The sequence below is a fragment of the Amblyraja radiata genome, chromosome 3, assembly GCF_010909765.2.
Source record: "Amblyraja radiata isolate CabotCenter1 chromosome 3, sAmbRad1.1.pri, whole genome shotgun sequence".
NCBI classification, from domain to species: domain Eukaryota; kingdom Metazoa; phylum Chordata; class Chondrichthyes; order Rajiformes; family Rajidae; genus Amblyraja; species Amblyraja radiata.
This window is the reverse complement of record NC_045958.1, coordinates 92,832,682-92,853,758: the sequence shown is the minus strand read 5'-3', so window position 1 is coordinate 92,853,758 and position 21,077 is coordinate 92,832,682. Positions and strand designations below refer to the sequence as shown.

The following is a 21,077-nucleotide window of genomic DNA, read 5'->3' as shown; positions in this document are numbered from 1 at the left end:
TCGGTCCATCTGCCAGCTGCACCATTGTGCCAAATGGGCGACGCACTGCACAGCCGCTTGATTTCATAAGGTCATAAGTGATAGGAGCAGAATTAGGCCATTCGGCCCATCAAGTCTACTCCGCCAATCAACCATGGCTGATCAATCTTTCCCTCTCAACCTCATTCTCCCACCTTCTCCCCATAACCCCTGACACTCGTACTAATCAAGAGCTGCTGCCTCGCAGCACCAGTGACCCGGGTTCGATCCTGACCTCGGGTGCTGTCTGCGTGGAGTTTGCACGTTTTCTACCTGATTGTGCGGATTTCCTCTGGGTACTCCAATTTCATCCCACATCCCAAAGACCTGCCTTTTTTTAAGTTAATTGGCCTCTGTAAATTTCCGCCAGTTTGTAGGGATTGGATGCGAAAGTGGGAGAACATAGAACCTCTGTGAAAGGTTGATCGATGGTTGGCATGGACTGAGAGAGTCGAAGAACATTTCTATTCTGTATCTCTAAACTAAACTCTAAACTCAACAAGTTAGGCAGCATCTGTGGAGGAAATACGCAGATGACATTTTGTATCAAAGACTAGAGTGCATAGCTTTAATGTGAGAAGGTCAAGGTTTAAAGGAGATGTATTGGGCAAGGTTTTTTTTGCACAGAGGGTGGTGGGTGCCTGGAACATGCTGCCAGGGGTAGTGGTGGAGGCAGATATGATAGTGGGATTTGAGATATGTTTCGATAGGCATATGGATATACAGAGAATGGAGGGATATTGATTATGTGCAGGCAGATACGAGTTGGGCTTGGCATCATGTTCGGCACAGACATTGTGGGCCGAAGGGCCTGTTCTTGTGCAGTACTGTTCTGCATTCTATGAAACGTCATCTGTCTATTTCTCTCCACATTTACTGCCTGACCCACTGACTTTCCATCACCCATTCACTGTAATACTGTGTAAAACATAACACAATAGTGGCAGCGGTAGAGTTACTGCCTCACAGCGTCAGAGAACCAGGTTCGATCCTGACCTTGGGTGCTGTCTGTATGGAATTTGTATGTTCTACCTGTGACCGCGTGGGTTTTCTCTGGGTGCTCCGGTTTCCTCTCACATTCCAAGACATACAAGTTTGTAGGTGAATTGGTTTCAGTTTAAAAAAATTGTAAATAGTCACTAGAGTGTAGGACATTGCTAGAAAATGGGGTGATTGATTAGTCGGCACGGACTTGGTGGGATGAAGGGCCTGTTTCCGCGCGTAATCTCTAAACTAAACCAAACTAATTCTATGTTAACTTCAGTCCTTCTAATTGTGATAGAGAAAGTTTGATCATCAGTATGGCATAGGTAAAGTTTAGTGTTTTAGTTTAGTTTAGAGATACAGCCTGGAAACAGGCCCTTCACCGCACTGTGTCCATGCCGACTAGCATTCACCCGTTCACACTATTTCTATGTTATCCCAATTCCTCATCAATTCCTTACACACCAGATGAAATTTACAGAGGGCTAATTAACCTGCAAACCTGTGGTCAGAGTCACATGTCTGTTCAGTCAAGACATGATGTCTTATCCAAGGGAAGGGGGAGCATCCTTGGTGTCTTTCAGCAGGGAGGGCGTAGGAACCCTCAATGACTGAGACCCCCATGTCTTGCAGAGATGAAACCTCACTCACCTTGGACTGTTGGAAAGAAGGCTTCTGCTCCAACAAGAATGGCGGCAAATAGCGCCTGCCAAATAGGTTGGCCAGGATGAGAACTAAAGTCTCCATCACGTCTTCTGAAAAAGTCTTTGAACCTGTCAAAAAAGAGCCAACGTGTTAGGCCACCGACAGGTGATGTAAATGCACCAAAATGCCCAATGACATGTCCAATGGCCTTACAGCGCCAGGGACTCAGAATCGATCCTGACTATGGGTGTTGTCCATATGTTGTTTGTACGTTCTCCCTGTGACCGCGTTGGTTTTCTCCGGTTTCCTCACATGTGCAGGTTTGTAGGTTAATTGGCTTCTCCAAATTGTAAATTATCCCTAGTGTGTAGGATAGAACTAGTGTACGGGGTGATCGCCGATCGACGCGGACTCGGTGGACCATAGCACCTGTTTCCACGGTGTATCCCTAAAGTCTAAGGATCTGGTTTGGAGTTCATTCAAGTGATGTGAGCTTCACAGGCTGAGTGAGTGTTTACTTGCTGTCCACAGTCAGAACCTTTTTCCCGAGGGTGGAACTGTCCAACACTAGGGGACATAGCTATTAGGTTAGAGGGTGAAAGTGTAATGAAGATGTACGGGGCTAAGAGGTACTTCCTGGAGTGGTGGTGGAGGCAGATACAAGAGTGGCATTTGGCCTCAGATACATTCCATATGCCAATCTGCTTTTAGATTGGCATATGGAAGTGCAGGGAATAGAGGGATATGGATCTTTAGACTTTAGAGATACAGTGTGGAAACAGGGCCTTCGGCCCACGAGTCCGAGCTGACCAGCGATCTCCGTACACTAGAACTATCCTACACACTAGGGACAATTTAGAATTTACAGCAGCCAATTAACCTAAAAACCTGTACGTCTTTGGAGTGTATGAGCACCTTGAGAAAACTCACGCAGGTCACGGGGAGAACGTGCAAACTGTGTGCAGACAGCACCAGTCAGCCCTTCAACCCACCGAGTCCACTCCAACCATCGATCACCCGCTCGCACTAGTTCTATGTTATCGCAACTTTGCATCCACTGCAAGCACCCTAGGGACACTTTTAACGAGGATAAGTCACCTACAAACCCGCACATCTTCGGAATGTGGGAGGAAAAAGGAGCACCCAGAAGAAACCCACACGGTCACAGGGAGAACGTGTAAACTCCACACAGACAGCACTCGACTGAGTTACTCCAGCACTTTGTGTCTTTTATTGTCAACCACCATCAAAACTTATACACGTATTGACTATTTTCTGGTGGACACAAAATTAATACCTTTTACAACTAATCCCAAATACCATAATAGTACTATTTCTGATCATTCCCTGCTAACCTTCTCCCTAAAACTAGAAGGAATGTACAATAAAAAATCATTCTGGAGGTTTAATCCTCAAATACTAAAGAACAGATCAGACAGCTGGACTGAGAAAACGCGACAGATCCGTCTATGGATAAACATAATAAGATAGCAGTATTAAAATTTAAGCTAAATCAAATTCTCTCTGCAAGAGTTATCAGATTATTTCAAATTACTAAACAGGAACATTTTGAATTCGGCGACAAACCACACAAACTTCTAGCACGCCAGTTGAGAAAAGTGGAAAAGGACCATACTATTAAAAAAAATCAGATCAAATAAAGGTGAATTGTTTACACTTCCAAAAGACATTAACGAAAGATTTGCCCAATTCTATCAACATTTATATACATCCAAAACATCAACAGAAATGAGAAAAATTACAAACTTTCTTGATAACTGTAATCTGCCGACACTTAATGTGGTGGAACGAGATGAATTAGGAGCACAGATTTCAATTAAAGAAATAGAAGAGACTATCAATTCATTGAAGAATGGCAAAACACCAGGCCCAGACGGGTTTAGTAACGAATTTTATAAAAGATTTTACGAGATAATCTCCCCGCGTTTACATAACCTTTATATACATGCATTTAAAGAACAGACACTACCACAAACCCTAGCTGAATCAACTATTACACTTATACCCAAAAAAGATAAAGATCTGGAAGATCCGGGATCATACAGAGCAATCGCCCTGTTAAATACAGATCAGAAAATATTAGCTAAAACTCTGGCAAGAAGTTCAAGTAAATACGTTAATAAATTAATACACTCTGATCAAATTGGGTTTATACCCAAGAGACACTCGTTTAATAATTTGAGACGCCTGTTCAACAAAATGTACTCACACAGAACGATAAAAGAAGACTTATCAATTATTTAATTAGACGCAGAAAAAGCATTTGATCAAGTAGAATGGAAATATCTTTTTACAGTATTACAAAAATTCCAGTTGGGAGAACTTTTATTTCATGGATAAAACTGCTATATGATAAGCCGACTGCCAGAATGCTGACCAATCATATACTCTCACCTAAATTTCAGTTATCCAGGGGCAATAGACAGGGATGTGCATTATCACCCCTGTTATTTGACCTTGAGATTGAACCTTTGGCGGAAAGTGTAAGAGTACATCCGAATATTCACGGCTATAACACTAAGTACTCCAATAATAAAATATCATTATATGCAGATGATGTATTACTCTATATCACCAATTCCCAAGTTAAGCCCCTGTCTCACAGTGCGAGTCCACCCACGAGTGATCCCGAGTGAAAGAAAAAATCAAACTCGTGGTTGTCTACGAGATTCCAAGTTTATGTTCACGAGTTTAAACGAGTTCCCACATGTATGTCTAAGTTTGCCGTTTACTTCTCATTTCTGTGATGTACCAAGTTCCGCTCCCGAGTTACTCTTGAGCCAACAACGCCGTGTGGAAAAATCATCACATGGATAAAAATGTCATGCAGTTTTTTTTTTTACTATAAAAAGTCTCCCATGACCATGGACAGAACTGCCCTGATGATCAGCTTCTCCGTGTCTCTTATGTAGCTGCATGCTTCTCTTGTCATGTAATTAACCACTTTATCAAATCGTTGCCTATCATTGCTACAATGCAATAAATGGCATTTAAAGTACTTGGCTGTCAAAAAAAGCGCAAATCGTAAAGGTGTTTAAGAAACGGACTGTAGGGAGAACTTCAAAGCTTTTGTAAATCGATAAAATTTAGGTAGAAGTTGAACTCAAGATTTAAATCCCCTGAAATTTAGGTTTCTTAACACAGGATAGATGTTCTGCCAGAACGGAGTTGCTGAATAAAATCGTCTCCCGTTTTCCTCCGTTTCTTGCATGACCTCGGCTTGCCAGCTTTATTTCACACTTCGTGATCTGTGTAATGTTTATAAGTGTAAAATAATAAACTGACTAAGAAGGTCCAGTGTTCTCCCCTGTTAGTTTAGTTTAGAGATGCAGAGAGGAAACAGGCCCTTCGGACCACCGGGTCTGCGCCGACCAGCGATCCCCGCACACTAACACCATCCTACACCCACTATCGACATTTTTACATCCACCAAGCCAATTAACCTACAAACCTGTACGTCTTTGGAGTGTGGGAGGATCTAGGAGAAAACCCACGCACGTCACGGCGAGAAGTACAGACAGCACCCGTAGTCGGGATCTAACCCAGGCCTCCAACGCTGCATTCGCTGTCAGGCAACTGCACCACCGTGAATGAAGGCCTGTTTTAAGTATCAAATAGAGGAGCACACTCCAAAAACTTGCAGGAGTGCAGGTCCACCATGACGATGCCGTGGCCGCGGTGGGCTTTGGGGGAGGTGCAGGTGACATCGGTGACCAGGCGAGGGATGTAGACCATGGTCTGATTGATCCAACACACAAACCACCTGGCGTCGCAGGTGCAGAGAAAGTGGTTGCCGCTTAGCCGCAGCTCCCGGAGGTGTTTGATGGCGCTGTCCGGGAAACTGGAGGCCTGGATGGTCTTCAGGTTGTTGTAGCTGAGATCCAGGTACTGCAGGGAGGTCACGTCCTGCAAGAAGTCCTTGGTCAGCTTGGAGATCTGGTTGCGGGTGAGGTTGAAGATGCGCAGGGTCTGGGTGCAGTTGGACAGGATGCGAGGCATCGTGGTCAACAGGTTGCTACCGAGGTCCAACAGCTCCAACCAGCCTAGCAGGTAAAGCCTGCCCCAGTTGGAGCTCCGCAGCTGGTTACCGCTCAGCACAAGCTCCTTGAGTAGCGGGGGCAGGTGGCTAAACACGTCGTGCGGCATGAACGCGATTTCTTCCCCTAATAATCAGGGCTCTCGCTTAACTTTTTTTCCCTGTTGCCAGCCGGGCAACCTCAGCAGCTTTTTAGGTTGCCAAATGACAGTTTAGGTGGTCATTTAAGATGGCTTGCATGACGCGTGCAATAATGAGCTCGGACGAAGTGCTTAGTTACCAGTCGGAATTATGGTCAATGAAGCATTCACATATTATTTCTGCTTCAAATAAAGTCACAAACTAAACATATTCACCAATCAAGACATGATATATCCCACAATGACATGCAACAAAATTATAATACAGTATCTCTTTTTACACATTGCAATTAATGCAATTTTTATTATTTCTTTCCACTTCCAAACTAAAATGTGGTTGGATTATTCAGCGTATGATCAACCTGTGTCAATAAATCCTGGACCATGATAACATATATGCTTAACCATGCACACTACAGATTGATGCAAGCATGTTTTCTGTGAAGGACCGAAAATTATCATGACATGGCCATAGCATGGGTCGTTATAGCTATTGGTACAGAAACACTCTCGCTTCCCACATAATTTATCCACAACAAAATATACAGGTTGCAAGGAAATTTCTATAGGCATTTTATGATAATAGTTGACAAAACTGACTATACCCATCTGACAGGTTAAACATTACACTAACTAACAAGAGATGGCCAAAGGACATAACTGCAGCAAATGTTCTTTTGGTAATATATTTAAAGGTGTCAAGATGCCACATTACCGGACATTCAGATTAGATGAATGTGTTGTGAACAGCAATGAAGATACCCAGTTTGTAAGCAACAAATTAAAAAAAAATGTTGATAAACGCTTTTTCCATCATTCCCACTTCAGAATTAACGTTAAAATTTCAATTGAAATATCTCCTGACCAAATTTGTGATGTATATGATCGACTGTAGAAGTAAAACCTGGATAAATCCAACGTATAGTTGTGAATGTTGCTCATTAAATAACTACAGTACTGATACTCCATATTAAGAGCATTGATTTGCCGTTAAAATGAATTCTGTAATAATGTGTCAACGGCAGCACTGACAATCAAACACTGCGGTTTTAATGTTTCACGTGTTCACAATTTAATTAATCCATTTTTATGGATTAAAACAAATAACATTGGGAAATAAAACATATTTGATTGCATTCCGTTATCAAACAGTCAATGTTCGCTCTGCAGACATTTCCAGCACAATAGGGTCGGGAGGGGGGGTGTGAATCAGTGCGGGATGGATAGGTTGCGGTGGGGGGAGGGGGGGGGGGGGGGGTTGAGAAGGCAACTGGTGCGGAATGGGTGGAATGAGGCAGGGGAATTAGTGCGTGTTGGTTGGAGTAGGTAAAATTGTGAGGGGAGAGCATGGGGGATGGCAGTGGGTTGAATGGGGGGGTTCTGTGCGGGATGGATGGGGGGAGCAGTGCAGGATGAAGGGGCTGGGCAGTGCGGATGGATGGGAAGAGGGGTCAGTACAGGATGAATGGGAAGAGGGGTCAGTACAGGATGAATTGGGGGACCAGTGTAGGATTGAAGGGGAGTGGCAGGAGAATCAATGCGAGGTTGATAGGGAGATCAGTGCAGGATGAATAGATGGGGGGGGGGGGGGGTAGATGAGGAGGGGAGCACAGGGGATGGCAGTGAGGACTGAATAGAGGCAAGAATGGGGATCAGTGCGGGATTGAGAAGAGGGGTCTCAGGATAAGGGGAGTGGAGGGGGCGTACAAGAGAGAGAGAGAGAGAGAGAGAGAGGAACGGGCAGAGGAGGTGGGAAGGAAGGTCAGCGCTCCTTGGACAACACCGGCATCAGATCACCGCTCAGATCACTATAAAAATATGGAGGGGACCGGGGGACAGAATATCTTGGCGGCTGCGTGCGCATGCGCACACTCCCACACACACGCGCGAGGCTTCGGAGGCTTCTGTGAACGGTAATTTCAGCTAAATCCAGCACTAAATGCATCTCAACTCTGCCTGTCTCGCCTACAGCACTGTCTCAATCCAGACAGGGAAAGGCAGAGTTGAGCAGCGCTGCTTCACTGCACTGGGCCTGGGGGCACCGCTCCCATTTGACTCCCGACGCCTCTGGCCACCCTCGGGCATGGAGACGCTCTGGGGTGGGGACGGGGATGGTCCAGTGGTGGTTCGGCAGCAATTGCAGCGCCGGAGACCGGGATCGATCCTGCCCAAAGATGCTATAGCGCTATAGGATCTTTGGTCCTGGCTGCGGTGCAGGGCTGCCGAGAGTGTTTTGACACGTCTCCCTCCACCAATCACCGCGCTCTATCCTCAGCCCCCAACTTCTGCCTCTGACCTACACCTCCCTCCTTCAAGGGTTTGTTTTGAAAGCGCCGTTGGCAGAGAGGCAGCAGCGGCCGCTATCAGCAACGATCCTATAGCGTTATCAGGCCGGGTGGGGTGCGGGAGGAGGAGGAGATGGAGCCGCCGCTGCTGCTGTGTGGGGCCCGTCATTCGCTCCGACCCTCCGACACGCCACACTTAGCATCTTTCCCACGGTATATCTTCGGTATAAACCAAGTTGCCAAGCCGGGCAAAATGACTCGGCGTTTAGGTTGCCCGGCGGCACTTTGAGTGGTCAGTGGTACCCGGGCAACAGTTAATTTCGAGCCCTAATAATCCGCTGCTATCTGCGTTCGAGAGCGAAAACTTGCAAAGGGCACGCACGTTTCCTCGCAGCGAAGATGGACACAGAATGCTGGAGTAACTCAGCGGGACAGGCAGCATCTCTGGAGAGAAGGAATGGGTGACGTTTCGGGTCGAGATCCATTACCTCTCTTCAGAGATACAGCAACAGCACAGCACAAAACCAAAAGAAGGGTCTCGACCCGAAACGTCACCAATTCCTTTTCTCCAGAGATGCTGTCTGCCCCGCTGAGTTACTCCAGCATTTTGTATCTATATCCCATGGCTTATAATGTCACCTCACATTGTAAAATCATTATCTGAAGAAATGTCTCCTCGCTGGCTCAAACATAATCTATGTAGAACTCACGTTTCTCTCTGCTTCATATACGTGGGAATTCCCTCAGTATGGTCACTTTTCAAGCGTCCCACCTAGTGTTAACCCATCCCATCAAACAGGAAGCAAAGAGTAGGAGTAAACGGGTCCTTTTCACAATGGCAGGCAGTGACTAGTGGGGTACCGCAAGGCTCAGTGCTGGGACCCCAGCTATTTACAATTTATATTAATGATCTGGATGAGGGAATTGAAGGCAACATCTCCAAGTTTGCGGATGACACTAAGCTGGGGGGCAGTGTTAGCTGTGAGGAGGATGCTAGGAGACTGCAAGGTGACTTGGATAGGCTGGGTGAGTGGGCAAATGTTTGGCAGATGCAGTATAATGTGGATAAATGTGAGGTTATCCACTTTGGTGGCAAAAACAGGAAAGCAGACTATTATCTAAATGGTGGCCGATTAGGAAAAGGGGAGATGCAGCGAGACCTGGGTTTCATGGTACACCAGTCATTGAAAGTAGGCATGCAGGTGCAGAAGGCAGTGAAGAAAGCGAATGGTATGTTAGCTTTCATAGCAAAAGGATTTGAGTATAGGAGCAGGGAGGTTCTACTGAAGTTGTACAGGGTCTTGGTGAGACCACACCTGGAGTATTGCGTACAGTTTGTGTCTCCAAATCTGAGGAAGGACATTATAGCCATAGAGGGAGTGCAGAGAAGGTTCACCAGACTGATTCCTGGGATGTCAGGACTTTCATATGAAGAAAGACTGGATAGACTTGGCTTATACTCGCTAGAATTTAGGAGATTGAGAGGGGATCTTATAGAAACGTACAAAATTCTTATGGGGTTGGACAGGCTAGATGCAGGAAGATTGTTCCCGATGTTGGGGAAGTCCAGGACAAGGGGTCACAGCTTAAGGATAAGGGGGAAATCCTTTAGGACCGAGATGAGAAGAAACCTTTTCACACAGAGAGTGGTGAATCTCTGGAACTCTCTGCCACAGAGGGTAGTTGAGGCCAGTTCATTGGCTATATTTAAGAGGGAGTTAGATGTGGCCCTTGTGGCTAAAGGGATCAGGGGGTATGGAGAGAAGGCAGGTACGGGATACTGAGTTGGATGATCAGCCATGATCATATTGAATGGCGGTGCAGGCTCGAAGGGCCGAATGGCCTACTCCTGCACCTATTTTCTATGTATCTATGTATCAATGCTTGAGCCCCCATCTTCGCTCTGTACCTTCAGCTTCATCGGCCGCTCTCTCCCATCGAAAGTATCCAAGTTAATACCCCTATCCATCCATCCATCCATCCATCCATCCATCCATCCATCCATCCATCCATCCATCCATCCATCCATTCATCTTCCATTAAGATCTGACTAATCTTCAACATTTCACTTCTGGCACTCAGGCCAAACCCACGGTAGACTCAAGTGTCACTACGGTAAACTCACGGGCCACTACGTTCTTACAACAAGTTTAAATGTTTCAAATTTTAACTTCAAGAGTAAATTTGACTCGTGGAAATCTTTAAACATGTTTAAAATTTTTCAAGAGTTAACAGGTTTCCCGGGTACCTGCCGTTAGCGCCACGAGTCGCTAAAATTGTGTCCACGAGTTCCGACGTTCCCGCTATGTTAATTGTATGTGATTACCATGAGTAATTTGTTTTAAACTCGGGGTCACTCGTGGATCGACTCGCACCTTGAGACAGGGGTTTTAGCATTCCAAGTATATTAAATCTTATAGAGGAATTTGGTTCTTTTTCAGGATATAGAATAAATTGGAACAAAAGTGAAATTATGTCAATAAAACCTCAAGAGCCGACACACCTCCTAAAATTCCTTCAGAATTGCTACGGAAAAATTCAAATATCTTGGTGTTCATGTAACCAGAAAATACACTTCTCTATTTAACGCAAACTTTACTCCTTTAGTTACTAGATTAAATGCTCTTACTCAATTTTGGAAAACACTTCCGATGTCTCTCATCGGCAGAATAAATGCCATAACGAGGATCTTTCTCCCACATTTACTTACAAATCCTGTACTTATTTCAATCAATACCGATATACCTTCCTAAATTAAAAAAAAACAAAACGATTCTCTGATCACAAACTTTATTTGGGGTTATAAAACACATAGAATCCATAAATGGAATCTATGTAAACACAAAGAAATTGGTGGACTGGCTCTCCCCAATTTTTTATACTATTATTGGGCAATGAATATTAAAAACTTAATTTATTGGCTGGACAATACATGCCAACATGTAAAATGGTTAATAATGGAGAGAGGATTGTTCGCCTTTTAATATTGGCGGGATTCTCCAATAAATTTGGGGAAAACACTATATGAGAAAAATCCGATTATCCACAGTACCTTACGAATCTTGAGAGAAGTGGTCAACCCTTAAACTGAGAAATTTATCTCTTCTCTCACCAATTGCCAACAATCCTTCGTTCAAGCCATCTATTTTAGACAAAACGTTCACACATTGGGAAAGATTAGGAATCAAAAAACTCGGAAAACTTTATGAGATGGGAATTCTTCTCTCATTTCAAGAATTACAGTCGAAATATCACCTGAAAGGTAGTCAATATTTTAGATATCTTTAAATTCGAGACTATCTGAAATCATATACCCAAGACTACCATATTTGTTGCCAGACATACCAGGCAAAGGTATGAATAGATACTCGGAGTCAAACAAGTTAAAATCATATCTGTATAACACCCTTTTAAATATAGAAATCCCATCGCCAGAAGTAATTAGAAGAGCTTGGGAAGATGAGCTCGTCCTAAATAGTCTAAAAGGCAGATGGGAGGAAAACCTTCTATATATACACAATGGTTCGATTAATGTTAGGCATTCGTTAATTCAATTTAAAATACTGCACAGACTCTATTATTCAAAGTCTAAACTGAATAAGATCTTTCCAAGTGTATCTCCTATTTGCGATAAATGTCTTGTTCAGGAAGCAACTATAACCCATTCCTTTGTCTCTTGTATAAACTTACATAATTTCTGGAGAGGAATTTTTGAAATTTTTTCAAAAACACTAAAAATAAAATTGGATCCCGATACGGAATTGATCACTCTAGATACATCAGAAGCCTGCTTGCTCTGTGTTATCATTATTTCAAAGATGTTTCCTTAATTATGGCCTGATAACGGCGGAAAAACTAATACTCATATTTTGGAAACATACATCAGTCCCTACTCTTAAGATGTGGATTATAAACATGTCCGAGACGCTACATCTTGAAAATATTAGACTTGTCTTGGCAGAAAAACCAGATCATTTTTCGAAGACATGGACACCATTCATCGGTTTATTACAAGGATAGTATGGCACAACACAACTTTGGATTTAAATCTAATTATGGCTTGGGTGAGGTGGGTGGGGAGGGATATGAGGCAGGTATATCACCACTTTTTTCTTTCTTTCTCTTTTTGTCGTTTTATTTTATTTTTTTCTATTCCTCTCGTCTTTCTTGCATTTATTAACCACTTTGGTAGTCTAGGGGATCTATCTTTGCACATCTCACTTTTTCTCTTTCTTGCTTTTTCTTCTTTCTTGTCTTCCAACTATAGCTAAAAGTTAAAATTGAAGCTGTACAATAAATGTATTATTTCATATGCCGTTGGTTCTATTTTTGTACATTTGCTTCTAATAAAAAACAAATTAAAAAAAAACAAAAACCTTATCTGCAATTGCTGTGTCTACATTTGTCAAAAATCTGTCAATCTCCACCTTAAAAATATGAATTGACGGCCTCCACATCATTCTGTGGCAATGAATTCCACAGATTCACCACCCTCCAGCTAAAGAAATCTAACATTATCTTCCTGATGTTGGGGGAGTCCAGAACCAGGGTCAACAGTTTAAGAATAAGGGGTAAGCCATTTAGAACAGAGATGAGGAAACACCTTTTCAAGCAGAGAGTTGTGAGTCTGTGGAATTCTCCGACTCAGAGGACGGTGAAGGCCGGTTCTCTGGATACTTTCAAGAGAGAGCTAGATAGGGCTCTTGAAGATAGCGGAGTTAAGAGATATGGGGAGAAGGCAGGAACGGGGTACTGATTGTGGATGATCAGCCATGATCACATTGAAGGGCCGAATGGCGTACTCCTGCACCTATTGTTTATTGTCTACTGTCATCTCCTTTCTAAAGATATGTTCTTTTATTCTGAGGCACAGTGAAAAGTTTTTGTTGCATGCTAACTATCCACCCCTTTCACTATTCGGCAGGTTTCAATGAGGTCCCCTTCATCCCTGTATACTCTAGTGAGTACAGGCCCAGTGCCATCAACTGTTACTCATACGTCAACCCAACCATCCCCTGGATCGTTCTCGTAAACCTCTGCTGGACCTTCTCCAACGCCAGCACTTCTCAGATGGATGTGAACTCACATTTCTTCGTGGGACGGCAGACTTGGTGCAGGAGGCCTTGCATCAGGAAGTGAATGACGACAAAGTTGGCGGGTTCATGGTAGTGGAGGTGCATCACCAGGCCCGCAAAGCCCTGAGGCTGACACTCTCGGTCCAGGAAACACTGAAACAATCCATTAGCACATCCAATCACTTCACTTAAACCATTCCCGCAACTAAACTAAATTTATGAAACAATTAGACAGGAGCATGGATAGGACTTTTTTGGAGAGATATGGACCAAACGCAAGCAGGTGGGACTAGTGTAGCTGGGACATGTTGGCCGATGTGGGCAGGTTGGGTCGAAGGGCCTGTTTCCACACTATATCACTCTGTGGCTCAATGACACTATAAACCTTTTTTCCCCAGGGTATAAATGTCCAAGACTGGATTCAAAGGCCAATGTTCGTGCTGGAAAGGGTGCAGAGAAGATTTACGAGGATGTTGCCAGGACTCAAGTGCCTGAGCTCTAGGGAGAGGTTAAGCAGGCTAGGACTCTATTCCTTGGAGTGCAGGAAGATGAGGGGTGATCTTATAGCGGTGTACAAAATCATGAGAAGAATAGATTGGGTAGACCCACATAATCTCTTGTCCAGAGTAGGTGAATCAAGAACCAGAGGACATAGGTTTAAGGTGAGGGGTAAAAGATTTAATAGGAACCTGAGGGGCAACATTTTCACACAAAGGGGGGTGGGTGTGTGGAACAAGCTGCCAGAGGAGGAAGTTGAAGCAGGGACTATCGCAATGCTTAAGAAACATTTAGCCAAGTATTCACATACAAGGAATTTGCCTTGGTGCTCCGCCCACAAGTAACAACATGACATACAGCGACAGTTACGAATGACTCAGAAAACACTAAACATTAATAATAATAAAACATTAATGATAAAACACCATTGATCAAGCATGTGAACCAACACAATACCAGATCTAAGGGAGGCTACAGATTTTTGGCTGTTCAGTAAAGCAACTACTTGAGAGGATTTTAGGTAGGCACATGGATATGCAAGGTGTGGAGGGAATGCATCACTTGCAGGCAGATGACATTAGTTTATTTTGGCATTATGTTTGGCACAGACATTGAGGGCCCAAGGGCCTGTTCCTGTGCTGCACTGTTCTAGGTGTTCCAGGAATAGGTGACATTTTGTCTGAAGTCTCTTCAGACAAAATACTCTATATGCCAGGATTAGATGGTATTAGCTATAAGGACAGGTTGGATTGTGTTCACTGTATCGTCGGAGACTGAAGGGATACTTGATACAAATATATAAAATTATGAGAGGCATAGATAGGGTAGACGGTCAGAACCTTTCTCCCAGTCAAAGACTTGAGAGCAAAGCTTTATGGTGAGAGGGGAAACGTTTAAAGGCTATGTTCAGGGTAACATTTTTATTTTACACAGAGGTTGATGGATGCTGTCAGGGGTGGTGGTGGAGGCAGATATGATAGTGAAGTTTATCAGGCTTTTAGATAGGCACATGAATATTGAGGGAATGGAGGGATACAGATCATGTGCAGGTAGAGGAGGTTAATTTAATCTGGCATCATGTTCGGCACAGACATCGTGGGCTGAAGGGCCTGTTCCTGTGCTGTACATAGCAATATTACAAAATTTTGAGATTTTAAAAATCAAGTCTGCAATTTATCCCATCAGATAAAGCATAAAAAGAAGTTTAATTTGACACCTAATTCACTTCCATATCTTCAGTATTAAAAATGTTATGGCCATTTTCATACTCGGAAATTAGCATCTTGTTCCCTATTTGCTCTTGTTCCCTTAACTCAACTCAAAAGCTGTGATCAAGGACTGTCAAAAGCCGATAACTTTCTTAAAAATTAAGAGAACTGAATGAATTTCAGTTATTATAGATTGAAGCATTCTGAAACAAATATGAAACAATCGTACTTGGATGACCTGAAATTAAAGCATATAATTAGTTAGTTACCTAATTGTAGCTCATTACAAAATTCAATTACTAAATCTAAACATCTATCCATTTCTTAAGAAAAGGTTAACATTTTTAAAAAGCTTAAGTGTCCAAATAACATTCACACAAGAATTCACAATATAACATGATTTTTAAATCTCATTGTCACGAATTTATAGGCCAAATGGAAGGAATTTAGTGTTTAATTCCTGTAAATTAATGGGCATTTAAATCATCTTGCGAGTGGGATTTTATGGAACGCGCTGGTTTGGAACGTTGCGGTTGCAGTGAATTTAACCCCATATCGGCAAGAAAAATACTGCCGGTTCGTATATTTACATAATGACATTTTCACAACGTGAAACTTTGATTAAAGGCATCCTAAGAAGCAAGTTTATATGAAAAAATAAACGGCATAACTTGCCTTGTCCCTACGTTAGATCCGTCCCGTTGTCGGCATTTGAAGATGATTTTAATTTTACTCAAGCGCTAATTTTAATAAACTTAATAGAACGGCACCCAAAGTAATTTTTCTTTAGCAACTAAATAGCCTGACAGAGATCGATTTGAATAGGTTGCAGAAAAATCGCATTTTAAACCCGACCCCCTCTCAAAGGTGCCAGTCGCACACACGGGCAGCAACAGAACTGCTGAGCCGCTGAAGGTAAGTTTTGTAACATACCTACTGTACAGTCCTATGTTAATGTAGAACCCACCTCCAGAGGAGTATGTGGAATTAGATACAATTACTACATATAATGGGACAAGTGTAGAAGGATACAAAATTAGTGCAGGCAAGACATCTGGAGGAATACATGGATAGCAATGGTCAAGGAGGATCTGGGCCAAATGATGGAACTGGTGTAGTTGGGCGTGTTAGTCAGCATGGGAAAATTGTGCCGAAGGGTCTGTTTCCGTGTTGTATGACTCCAAAACACCATGAAATGTGATCTGTGTTGATGGCCAGAAAGTTTGGCATGGGTGTGGTGGGCCATAGGGCATTTTCTGTGCTCTACCACTCTGTCCACAACTCTCGAGGCAGAGAATCCCCGAGATTCACCACCTCTTGTGGTCCACTTCCCACCGAGTGGATGGAAGGACATTCCCAGAAATAGCCCTGGGATTTTAACTAAACAAAACAAGGGACATCTTACCTTTCTGAGCAGGAACTGCAGAGAGAAGAGGAAGTAGAATTTGACTATAATCTGTTTTTGGGGTTGATTGAAGGTCAACAGTGAGTATCGGAGGACGGAAAGTACCTGTGAAACAGATTTCACACGGTAAACAGCGAGACAACATCACAGCAATGAAACAGCCTTCATCTCTTGCTAATATTTCCCAATCCAGTCGATCCCCCTCTGATGGGTGTCAGGGGTTACAGGGAGAAGACAGGCGAATGGGATTAGGAGGGAGAGATAGATCAGCCATGATTGAATGGTGGAGTAGACTTGATGGGCCGAGTGGCCTAATTCTGCTCCTATCACTTATGACCTCATGACCTTATGTCTTCACACTTGTGACCCCCTCTCCTCCTCTCCGTTTGTCGTACCCCTCTTATCTTTAGGTTTAGTTTAGTTTAGAGATACAGCGCCTTCAGCCCACTGTATCCGCGCTGACCAGCGACCCCCGCACACTAACAGTATCCTACACACACTGGGGACAATTTACAATTTTACCGAAGCCAATTAACCTACAAACCTGTACATCTTTGGAGTGTGGGAGGAAACCGGAGCACCCACAGATCACAGGGAGGATGTACAAACTCCGTACAGACAGCATCCAAAGTCAGGATCGAACCCGGGTCATGGCCCAGTAAAGCAGAAACTCTACCGCTGCGCTAACATGCCACCCTAATCTACTACTGCTAACATTTCCCAATCCAGAAGGATACCCGTCATGTCTCCACACTTGTGATCCCCTCTCCTCCTTTCCGTTTGCCCTTCTTCTCTCCTTCATTCTCTTACATATCTCTTCCTCTTGGCATGTTCGATTCTGGTCTAAGGTATCCCACTGAACGTGTCATCCCAGAATACAGATCCTGGCTCCAAAATTCCAGAGCGGCACAGTGGCACAGCCAGTAGAGCTGCCTCACAGCGCCAGAGACCCAAATTCCATCTTGTGCTCTGGTGCTGTCTGAGTTTGCACATTCTCCCTGTAACCGCGTGGGTTTAAAATACATTTGGATAGGAACATAGATAGGAAAGGTTTAGAGGTATATGGGCCAAACACGGGCAGGTGGGACTAGCGTAGGTGGGACATCTTGGGTAGTGTGGGCAACTTGGGTCAAAGGGTCTGGCTCTATTAAAAAGACGGGAGGAATGGGATATAGAAAGGACTAGATTAAGTGGGATCCGTTGGTTCCCAGTCAAATGGGAGGCCTGGTCTCGCAACTCAACCCATTCCCCAACGCAATATTCCACAATAGCGAGGTGTTGTGGGAGCGGGATGTGGGGACGGGGAGGGGCTCGTGGGGATGGAATGGGGGGTCGTGGGAGGTTCTGGGGAATAGGGTGGTTCTGGGTACAGCGGAGGTTGTGGGGGCGGGGGCTGCGAGGGTGGGGGGTTGTGGTGGGGAGGTTGCTGTGAGGGAGGGGGTGTTGTGGGGAAGGGGGTGTTGTGGGGGAGGGGAGTTTGCGGGGAAAGGGGGAGTGAACTCGGAGAAAAGACGGGGGACGAGCCATGGGGGAGAGGGGGGCATCACGGCGGAGGAGGGGAGGACCCAGTGAGGGGAACCAGAGGGGTAATGGCTGGAATTGGCGGTGTGATGGGGATTCACAGCGGGCGCTGGTTGTTCTCCGCCCTGATCAGCATCTCCGGTTTTCCATTTGGCGACATCTCCGACTCCGGGCTGGGCTGGGTCTCCCACGCTGGGCTGCTGCTTGGGGCAGGGGTGCTGCTTGGGGCGGGGCTGCTTGGGGCTAGGCTGCTTGGGACTGGGCTGCTTCCGGTCCCTTCGAAAGTCCAGTTGGAAACCTCCGCCGGCCACCCTCACTCCAGTAAATGGTGCAGGAAGGGGCGGACCGTCCCGGGGAGTGACAGGGGAAGAGACTAAACCACGCGGTTCCGACTGGCAGGAGACGAGTTCGATCTGTGCACGCGCGGTTTTTAAGATTTTTAAGCCTCGCTAACTTTTACAACATTCAACTGATCGGAACAAAACTTGGTGCATTCGCAGCGCAGGAGAACGGTGAGTGAACTGGCAAAAAATTGCAGCGCTATCGCGAACTGTTTTTGCGCAAATGGAAAGACAGCCAAACCCGAAGATAATAAACTCAGAGTTTTAGTTATGTATAAATGCATAAACAAAGTTAAGGTTGAGGTAAAATAAAGACACAAAGTGCTGGAGTAACTCAGTGTGTCTTGCAGCATCTCTGGAGAACATGGATAGGTCACTTTGTTGGGGCCGTACTCAGATCTTCTGCAGGTTGAGGTATGTCAAATTCATTGAGCGCAGGGGTGAACAAGTCTTAATGTGAATATTCGCTGGAAAGGAGGATAAGGTGCAGGGAGAGAAAGCTACCGCCACAATACCTTGGCTTTGGCATCCGTCTTGTCGCTAGATTTGGAAGCCAGCTGCATGAGGCGGAGGATGAAGGATATAGTCACAGGGAACTGGCCCCTCAGCTGGGGAACATTGGACTTCATCAGCCTCTTCACCTTGGATAACGGCACATCGTGGAACATCACGCTTCCTGCATTGTCCATCCCTCGACGACCTGCTCTTCCCGCCATCTGTGCATCAAAAGAACACGGTCACCTCTGTGCCCACGGTTCACACGTTATAGGAGTAGAATTAGGCCATTTGGCCCATTGAGTCTATTCCGCCATTCAATCATGGCTGATCTCTGCCTCCAAATCCCATTTTCCTGCCTTCTCCCAATAACCCTTACACCCGTTCTAATCGAGAATCTGTCTATCTCTGCCTTAAAAATATTCACTAACTTGGCCTCCACAGCCCTCAGTGGCAAATGAGTTCCACAGATTAACTACCCTCTGACTAAAGAAGTTTCTCCTCGCCTACTTTCTAAAAGAGCACCCTTTAATTCTGAGGCTATGACCCCTGGTCATAGACTCTCCCACCAGTGGAAACATCCTCTCCACATCCACTATATCTCTGCCTTTCATTATTCTGCAAGTTTCAATGAGGTCCCCCCTCAACCATCTAAACTCCAGCGAGTAGAGGCCCAGTGCAGTCAAACGCTCATCATATGCTAACTCATTCATTCCTGGGATCATTCTTGTAAACCTCCTCTGGATCCTCTCCAGAGCCAACAAATCCTTCCTCAGATATGGGGTCCAACTTTGCTCACAGTACTCCGAATGCAGCCTGACCAGTGCCTTATAGAGCCTCAGCATTACATCTGTTTTTGTAAGTAAGTAAGTAAGTAAGTTTTATTTATATAGCACGTTTTAAGTCAACTCGCATTGACACCAAAGTGCTTTACATAAATTAAATAATAAGTTCCATTACAAACCATAGAAAAAGGTTTAAAAAAAAATGAATAAAATGGACACAATACAGTTGGAGTTCAACACAAACGTCCCCCCACAGCAGAATCAAAACATTTCCACTGTGGGGAAAGGCACCAGAAAGTTAAGTCCTCTTCCTCTGTGAAACACCCGAGGTCGGGGCCCATTTGTGGCCGTGCAGCCAGTCCGATGGTTTTCAGGGCCCTCTTGCCGTGAAGATGGAACTTCGGCGTCGGGTGAAACATTCCTCAGCGGCTTGGAAAAGTCTGGAGCGGCTGCCTCCTCCCTGGAGACCGGGGCACTCGTAGTCCTCAGGCCGTGCCGGTTGGAGCTCCGACCCTGGTGAACTCGATCCCTGGCTCTGCGGCGCTCCAAATCCAGCGCCGCCCGCGGCCGGACGCCCGCAGCCCCAGCTCCGCGATGTTGGGATCGACGGCCACAACGCTCCGGAGCCTACCGCACGGCGACCCGGCAAGGCATCGCCCGCTCCGTGTTGGTATCCCAGCGCTGCGCCACCGCCGCCGAAGCTGTAGTCCCGGCCGGTCCCGACAAAAAACGCCGCTCCATTCTCGATGGTAGGCCGCGAGGACGGGGCGAAGAAGCAGCTTGGAGGGATGCTGCCTCTCCGACCAGGTAGGTGACTAAGAAATAAAGTTTCCCCCTTCCCCACCCCCACCCTCCACATAGAAGACCTCCACTAACATTTTTTAACAGGACTTAGAATAAAAATAAAATAAAAAAGATGTAGAGACGGACTGCGGGCAGGCTGCCAACCACAGACGGCGCCCACTCCCGCACATCCACCATCAAATTTGTATTCCATTCCTCTTTATATAAATGCTAGCATTGAATCTGCCTTCCTTACTACTGATTCGACTCGCAAATTAACTTTTTGGGAGTCCTGCACCAGCGCTCCCTAGTCCCTTTGGGTGTCACGTTGAGCACGGGGGGGGGGGGGGGGGGGCAGAGGAGGGAACAGAATAAGAGAAGCCATGCGCATTACTACGTTGGGTAGTGGGAAATTACTCAAAGGGGTCAAGAGTCAAGTGTGGTTAATTGTCACGTGTACTGACAGTAGAACAAAGGAACAATGACATTCTTAGCCGCAGTAGCATATCAGGCCTGTAAACACAGTACTCGTAGATATTATATAATAAACAAAATACTCAACAGTGATGCAGCGGTAGAGTTGCTGCCTTACAGCACCAGAGACCCGGGTTTGATCCTGACTGGGGGTGCTGTCTGCATGGAGATTGCACGCTCTCTCTGTGACCGCATGGGTTTTCTCCTGGGTGCTCAGGATTCCCCCCACATTCTAAAGACGTGCAGGTTTGTAGGTTAATTGACCTTAGTGTGTAGAATAGAAATAGTGTAAATGGGTGATCGCTGGTCAGCGCAGAAATGGTTGGCTGAAGGTCCTCGGAACCTCGGAAAAGCAACCAACAT

The 21,077-nt window shown here is 45.1% G+C and overlaps 1 protein-coding gene across 1 annotated transcript in view; it reads right to left on the bottom strand.

Annotated features, from left to right (window-relative positions):
* LOC116971289 (probable ATP-dependent RNA helicase DDX60) overlaps nucleotides 1-21,077 on the bottom strand; it is a 135,092-nt gene that overhangs the window by 11,661 nt on the left and 102,354 nt on the right. Inside the window, exons 29-32 of the mRNA XM_033018330.1 lie at nucleotides 18,693-18,893; nucleotides 16,316-16,420; nucleotides 13,216-13,357; nucleotides 1,654-1,775 (exon numbers count right to left, since the gene is read on the bottom strand). Coding sequence (XP_032874221.1) covers nucleotides 1,654-1,775; nucleotides 13,216-13,357; nucleotides 16,316-16,420; nucleotides 18,693-18,893 — 570 coding nt within the window. The remainder of the gene's footprint in view (nucleotides 1-1,653; nucleotides 1,776-13,215; nucleotides 13,358-16,315; nucleotides 16,421-18,692; nucleotides 18,894-21,077) is intronic.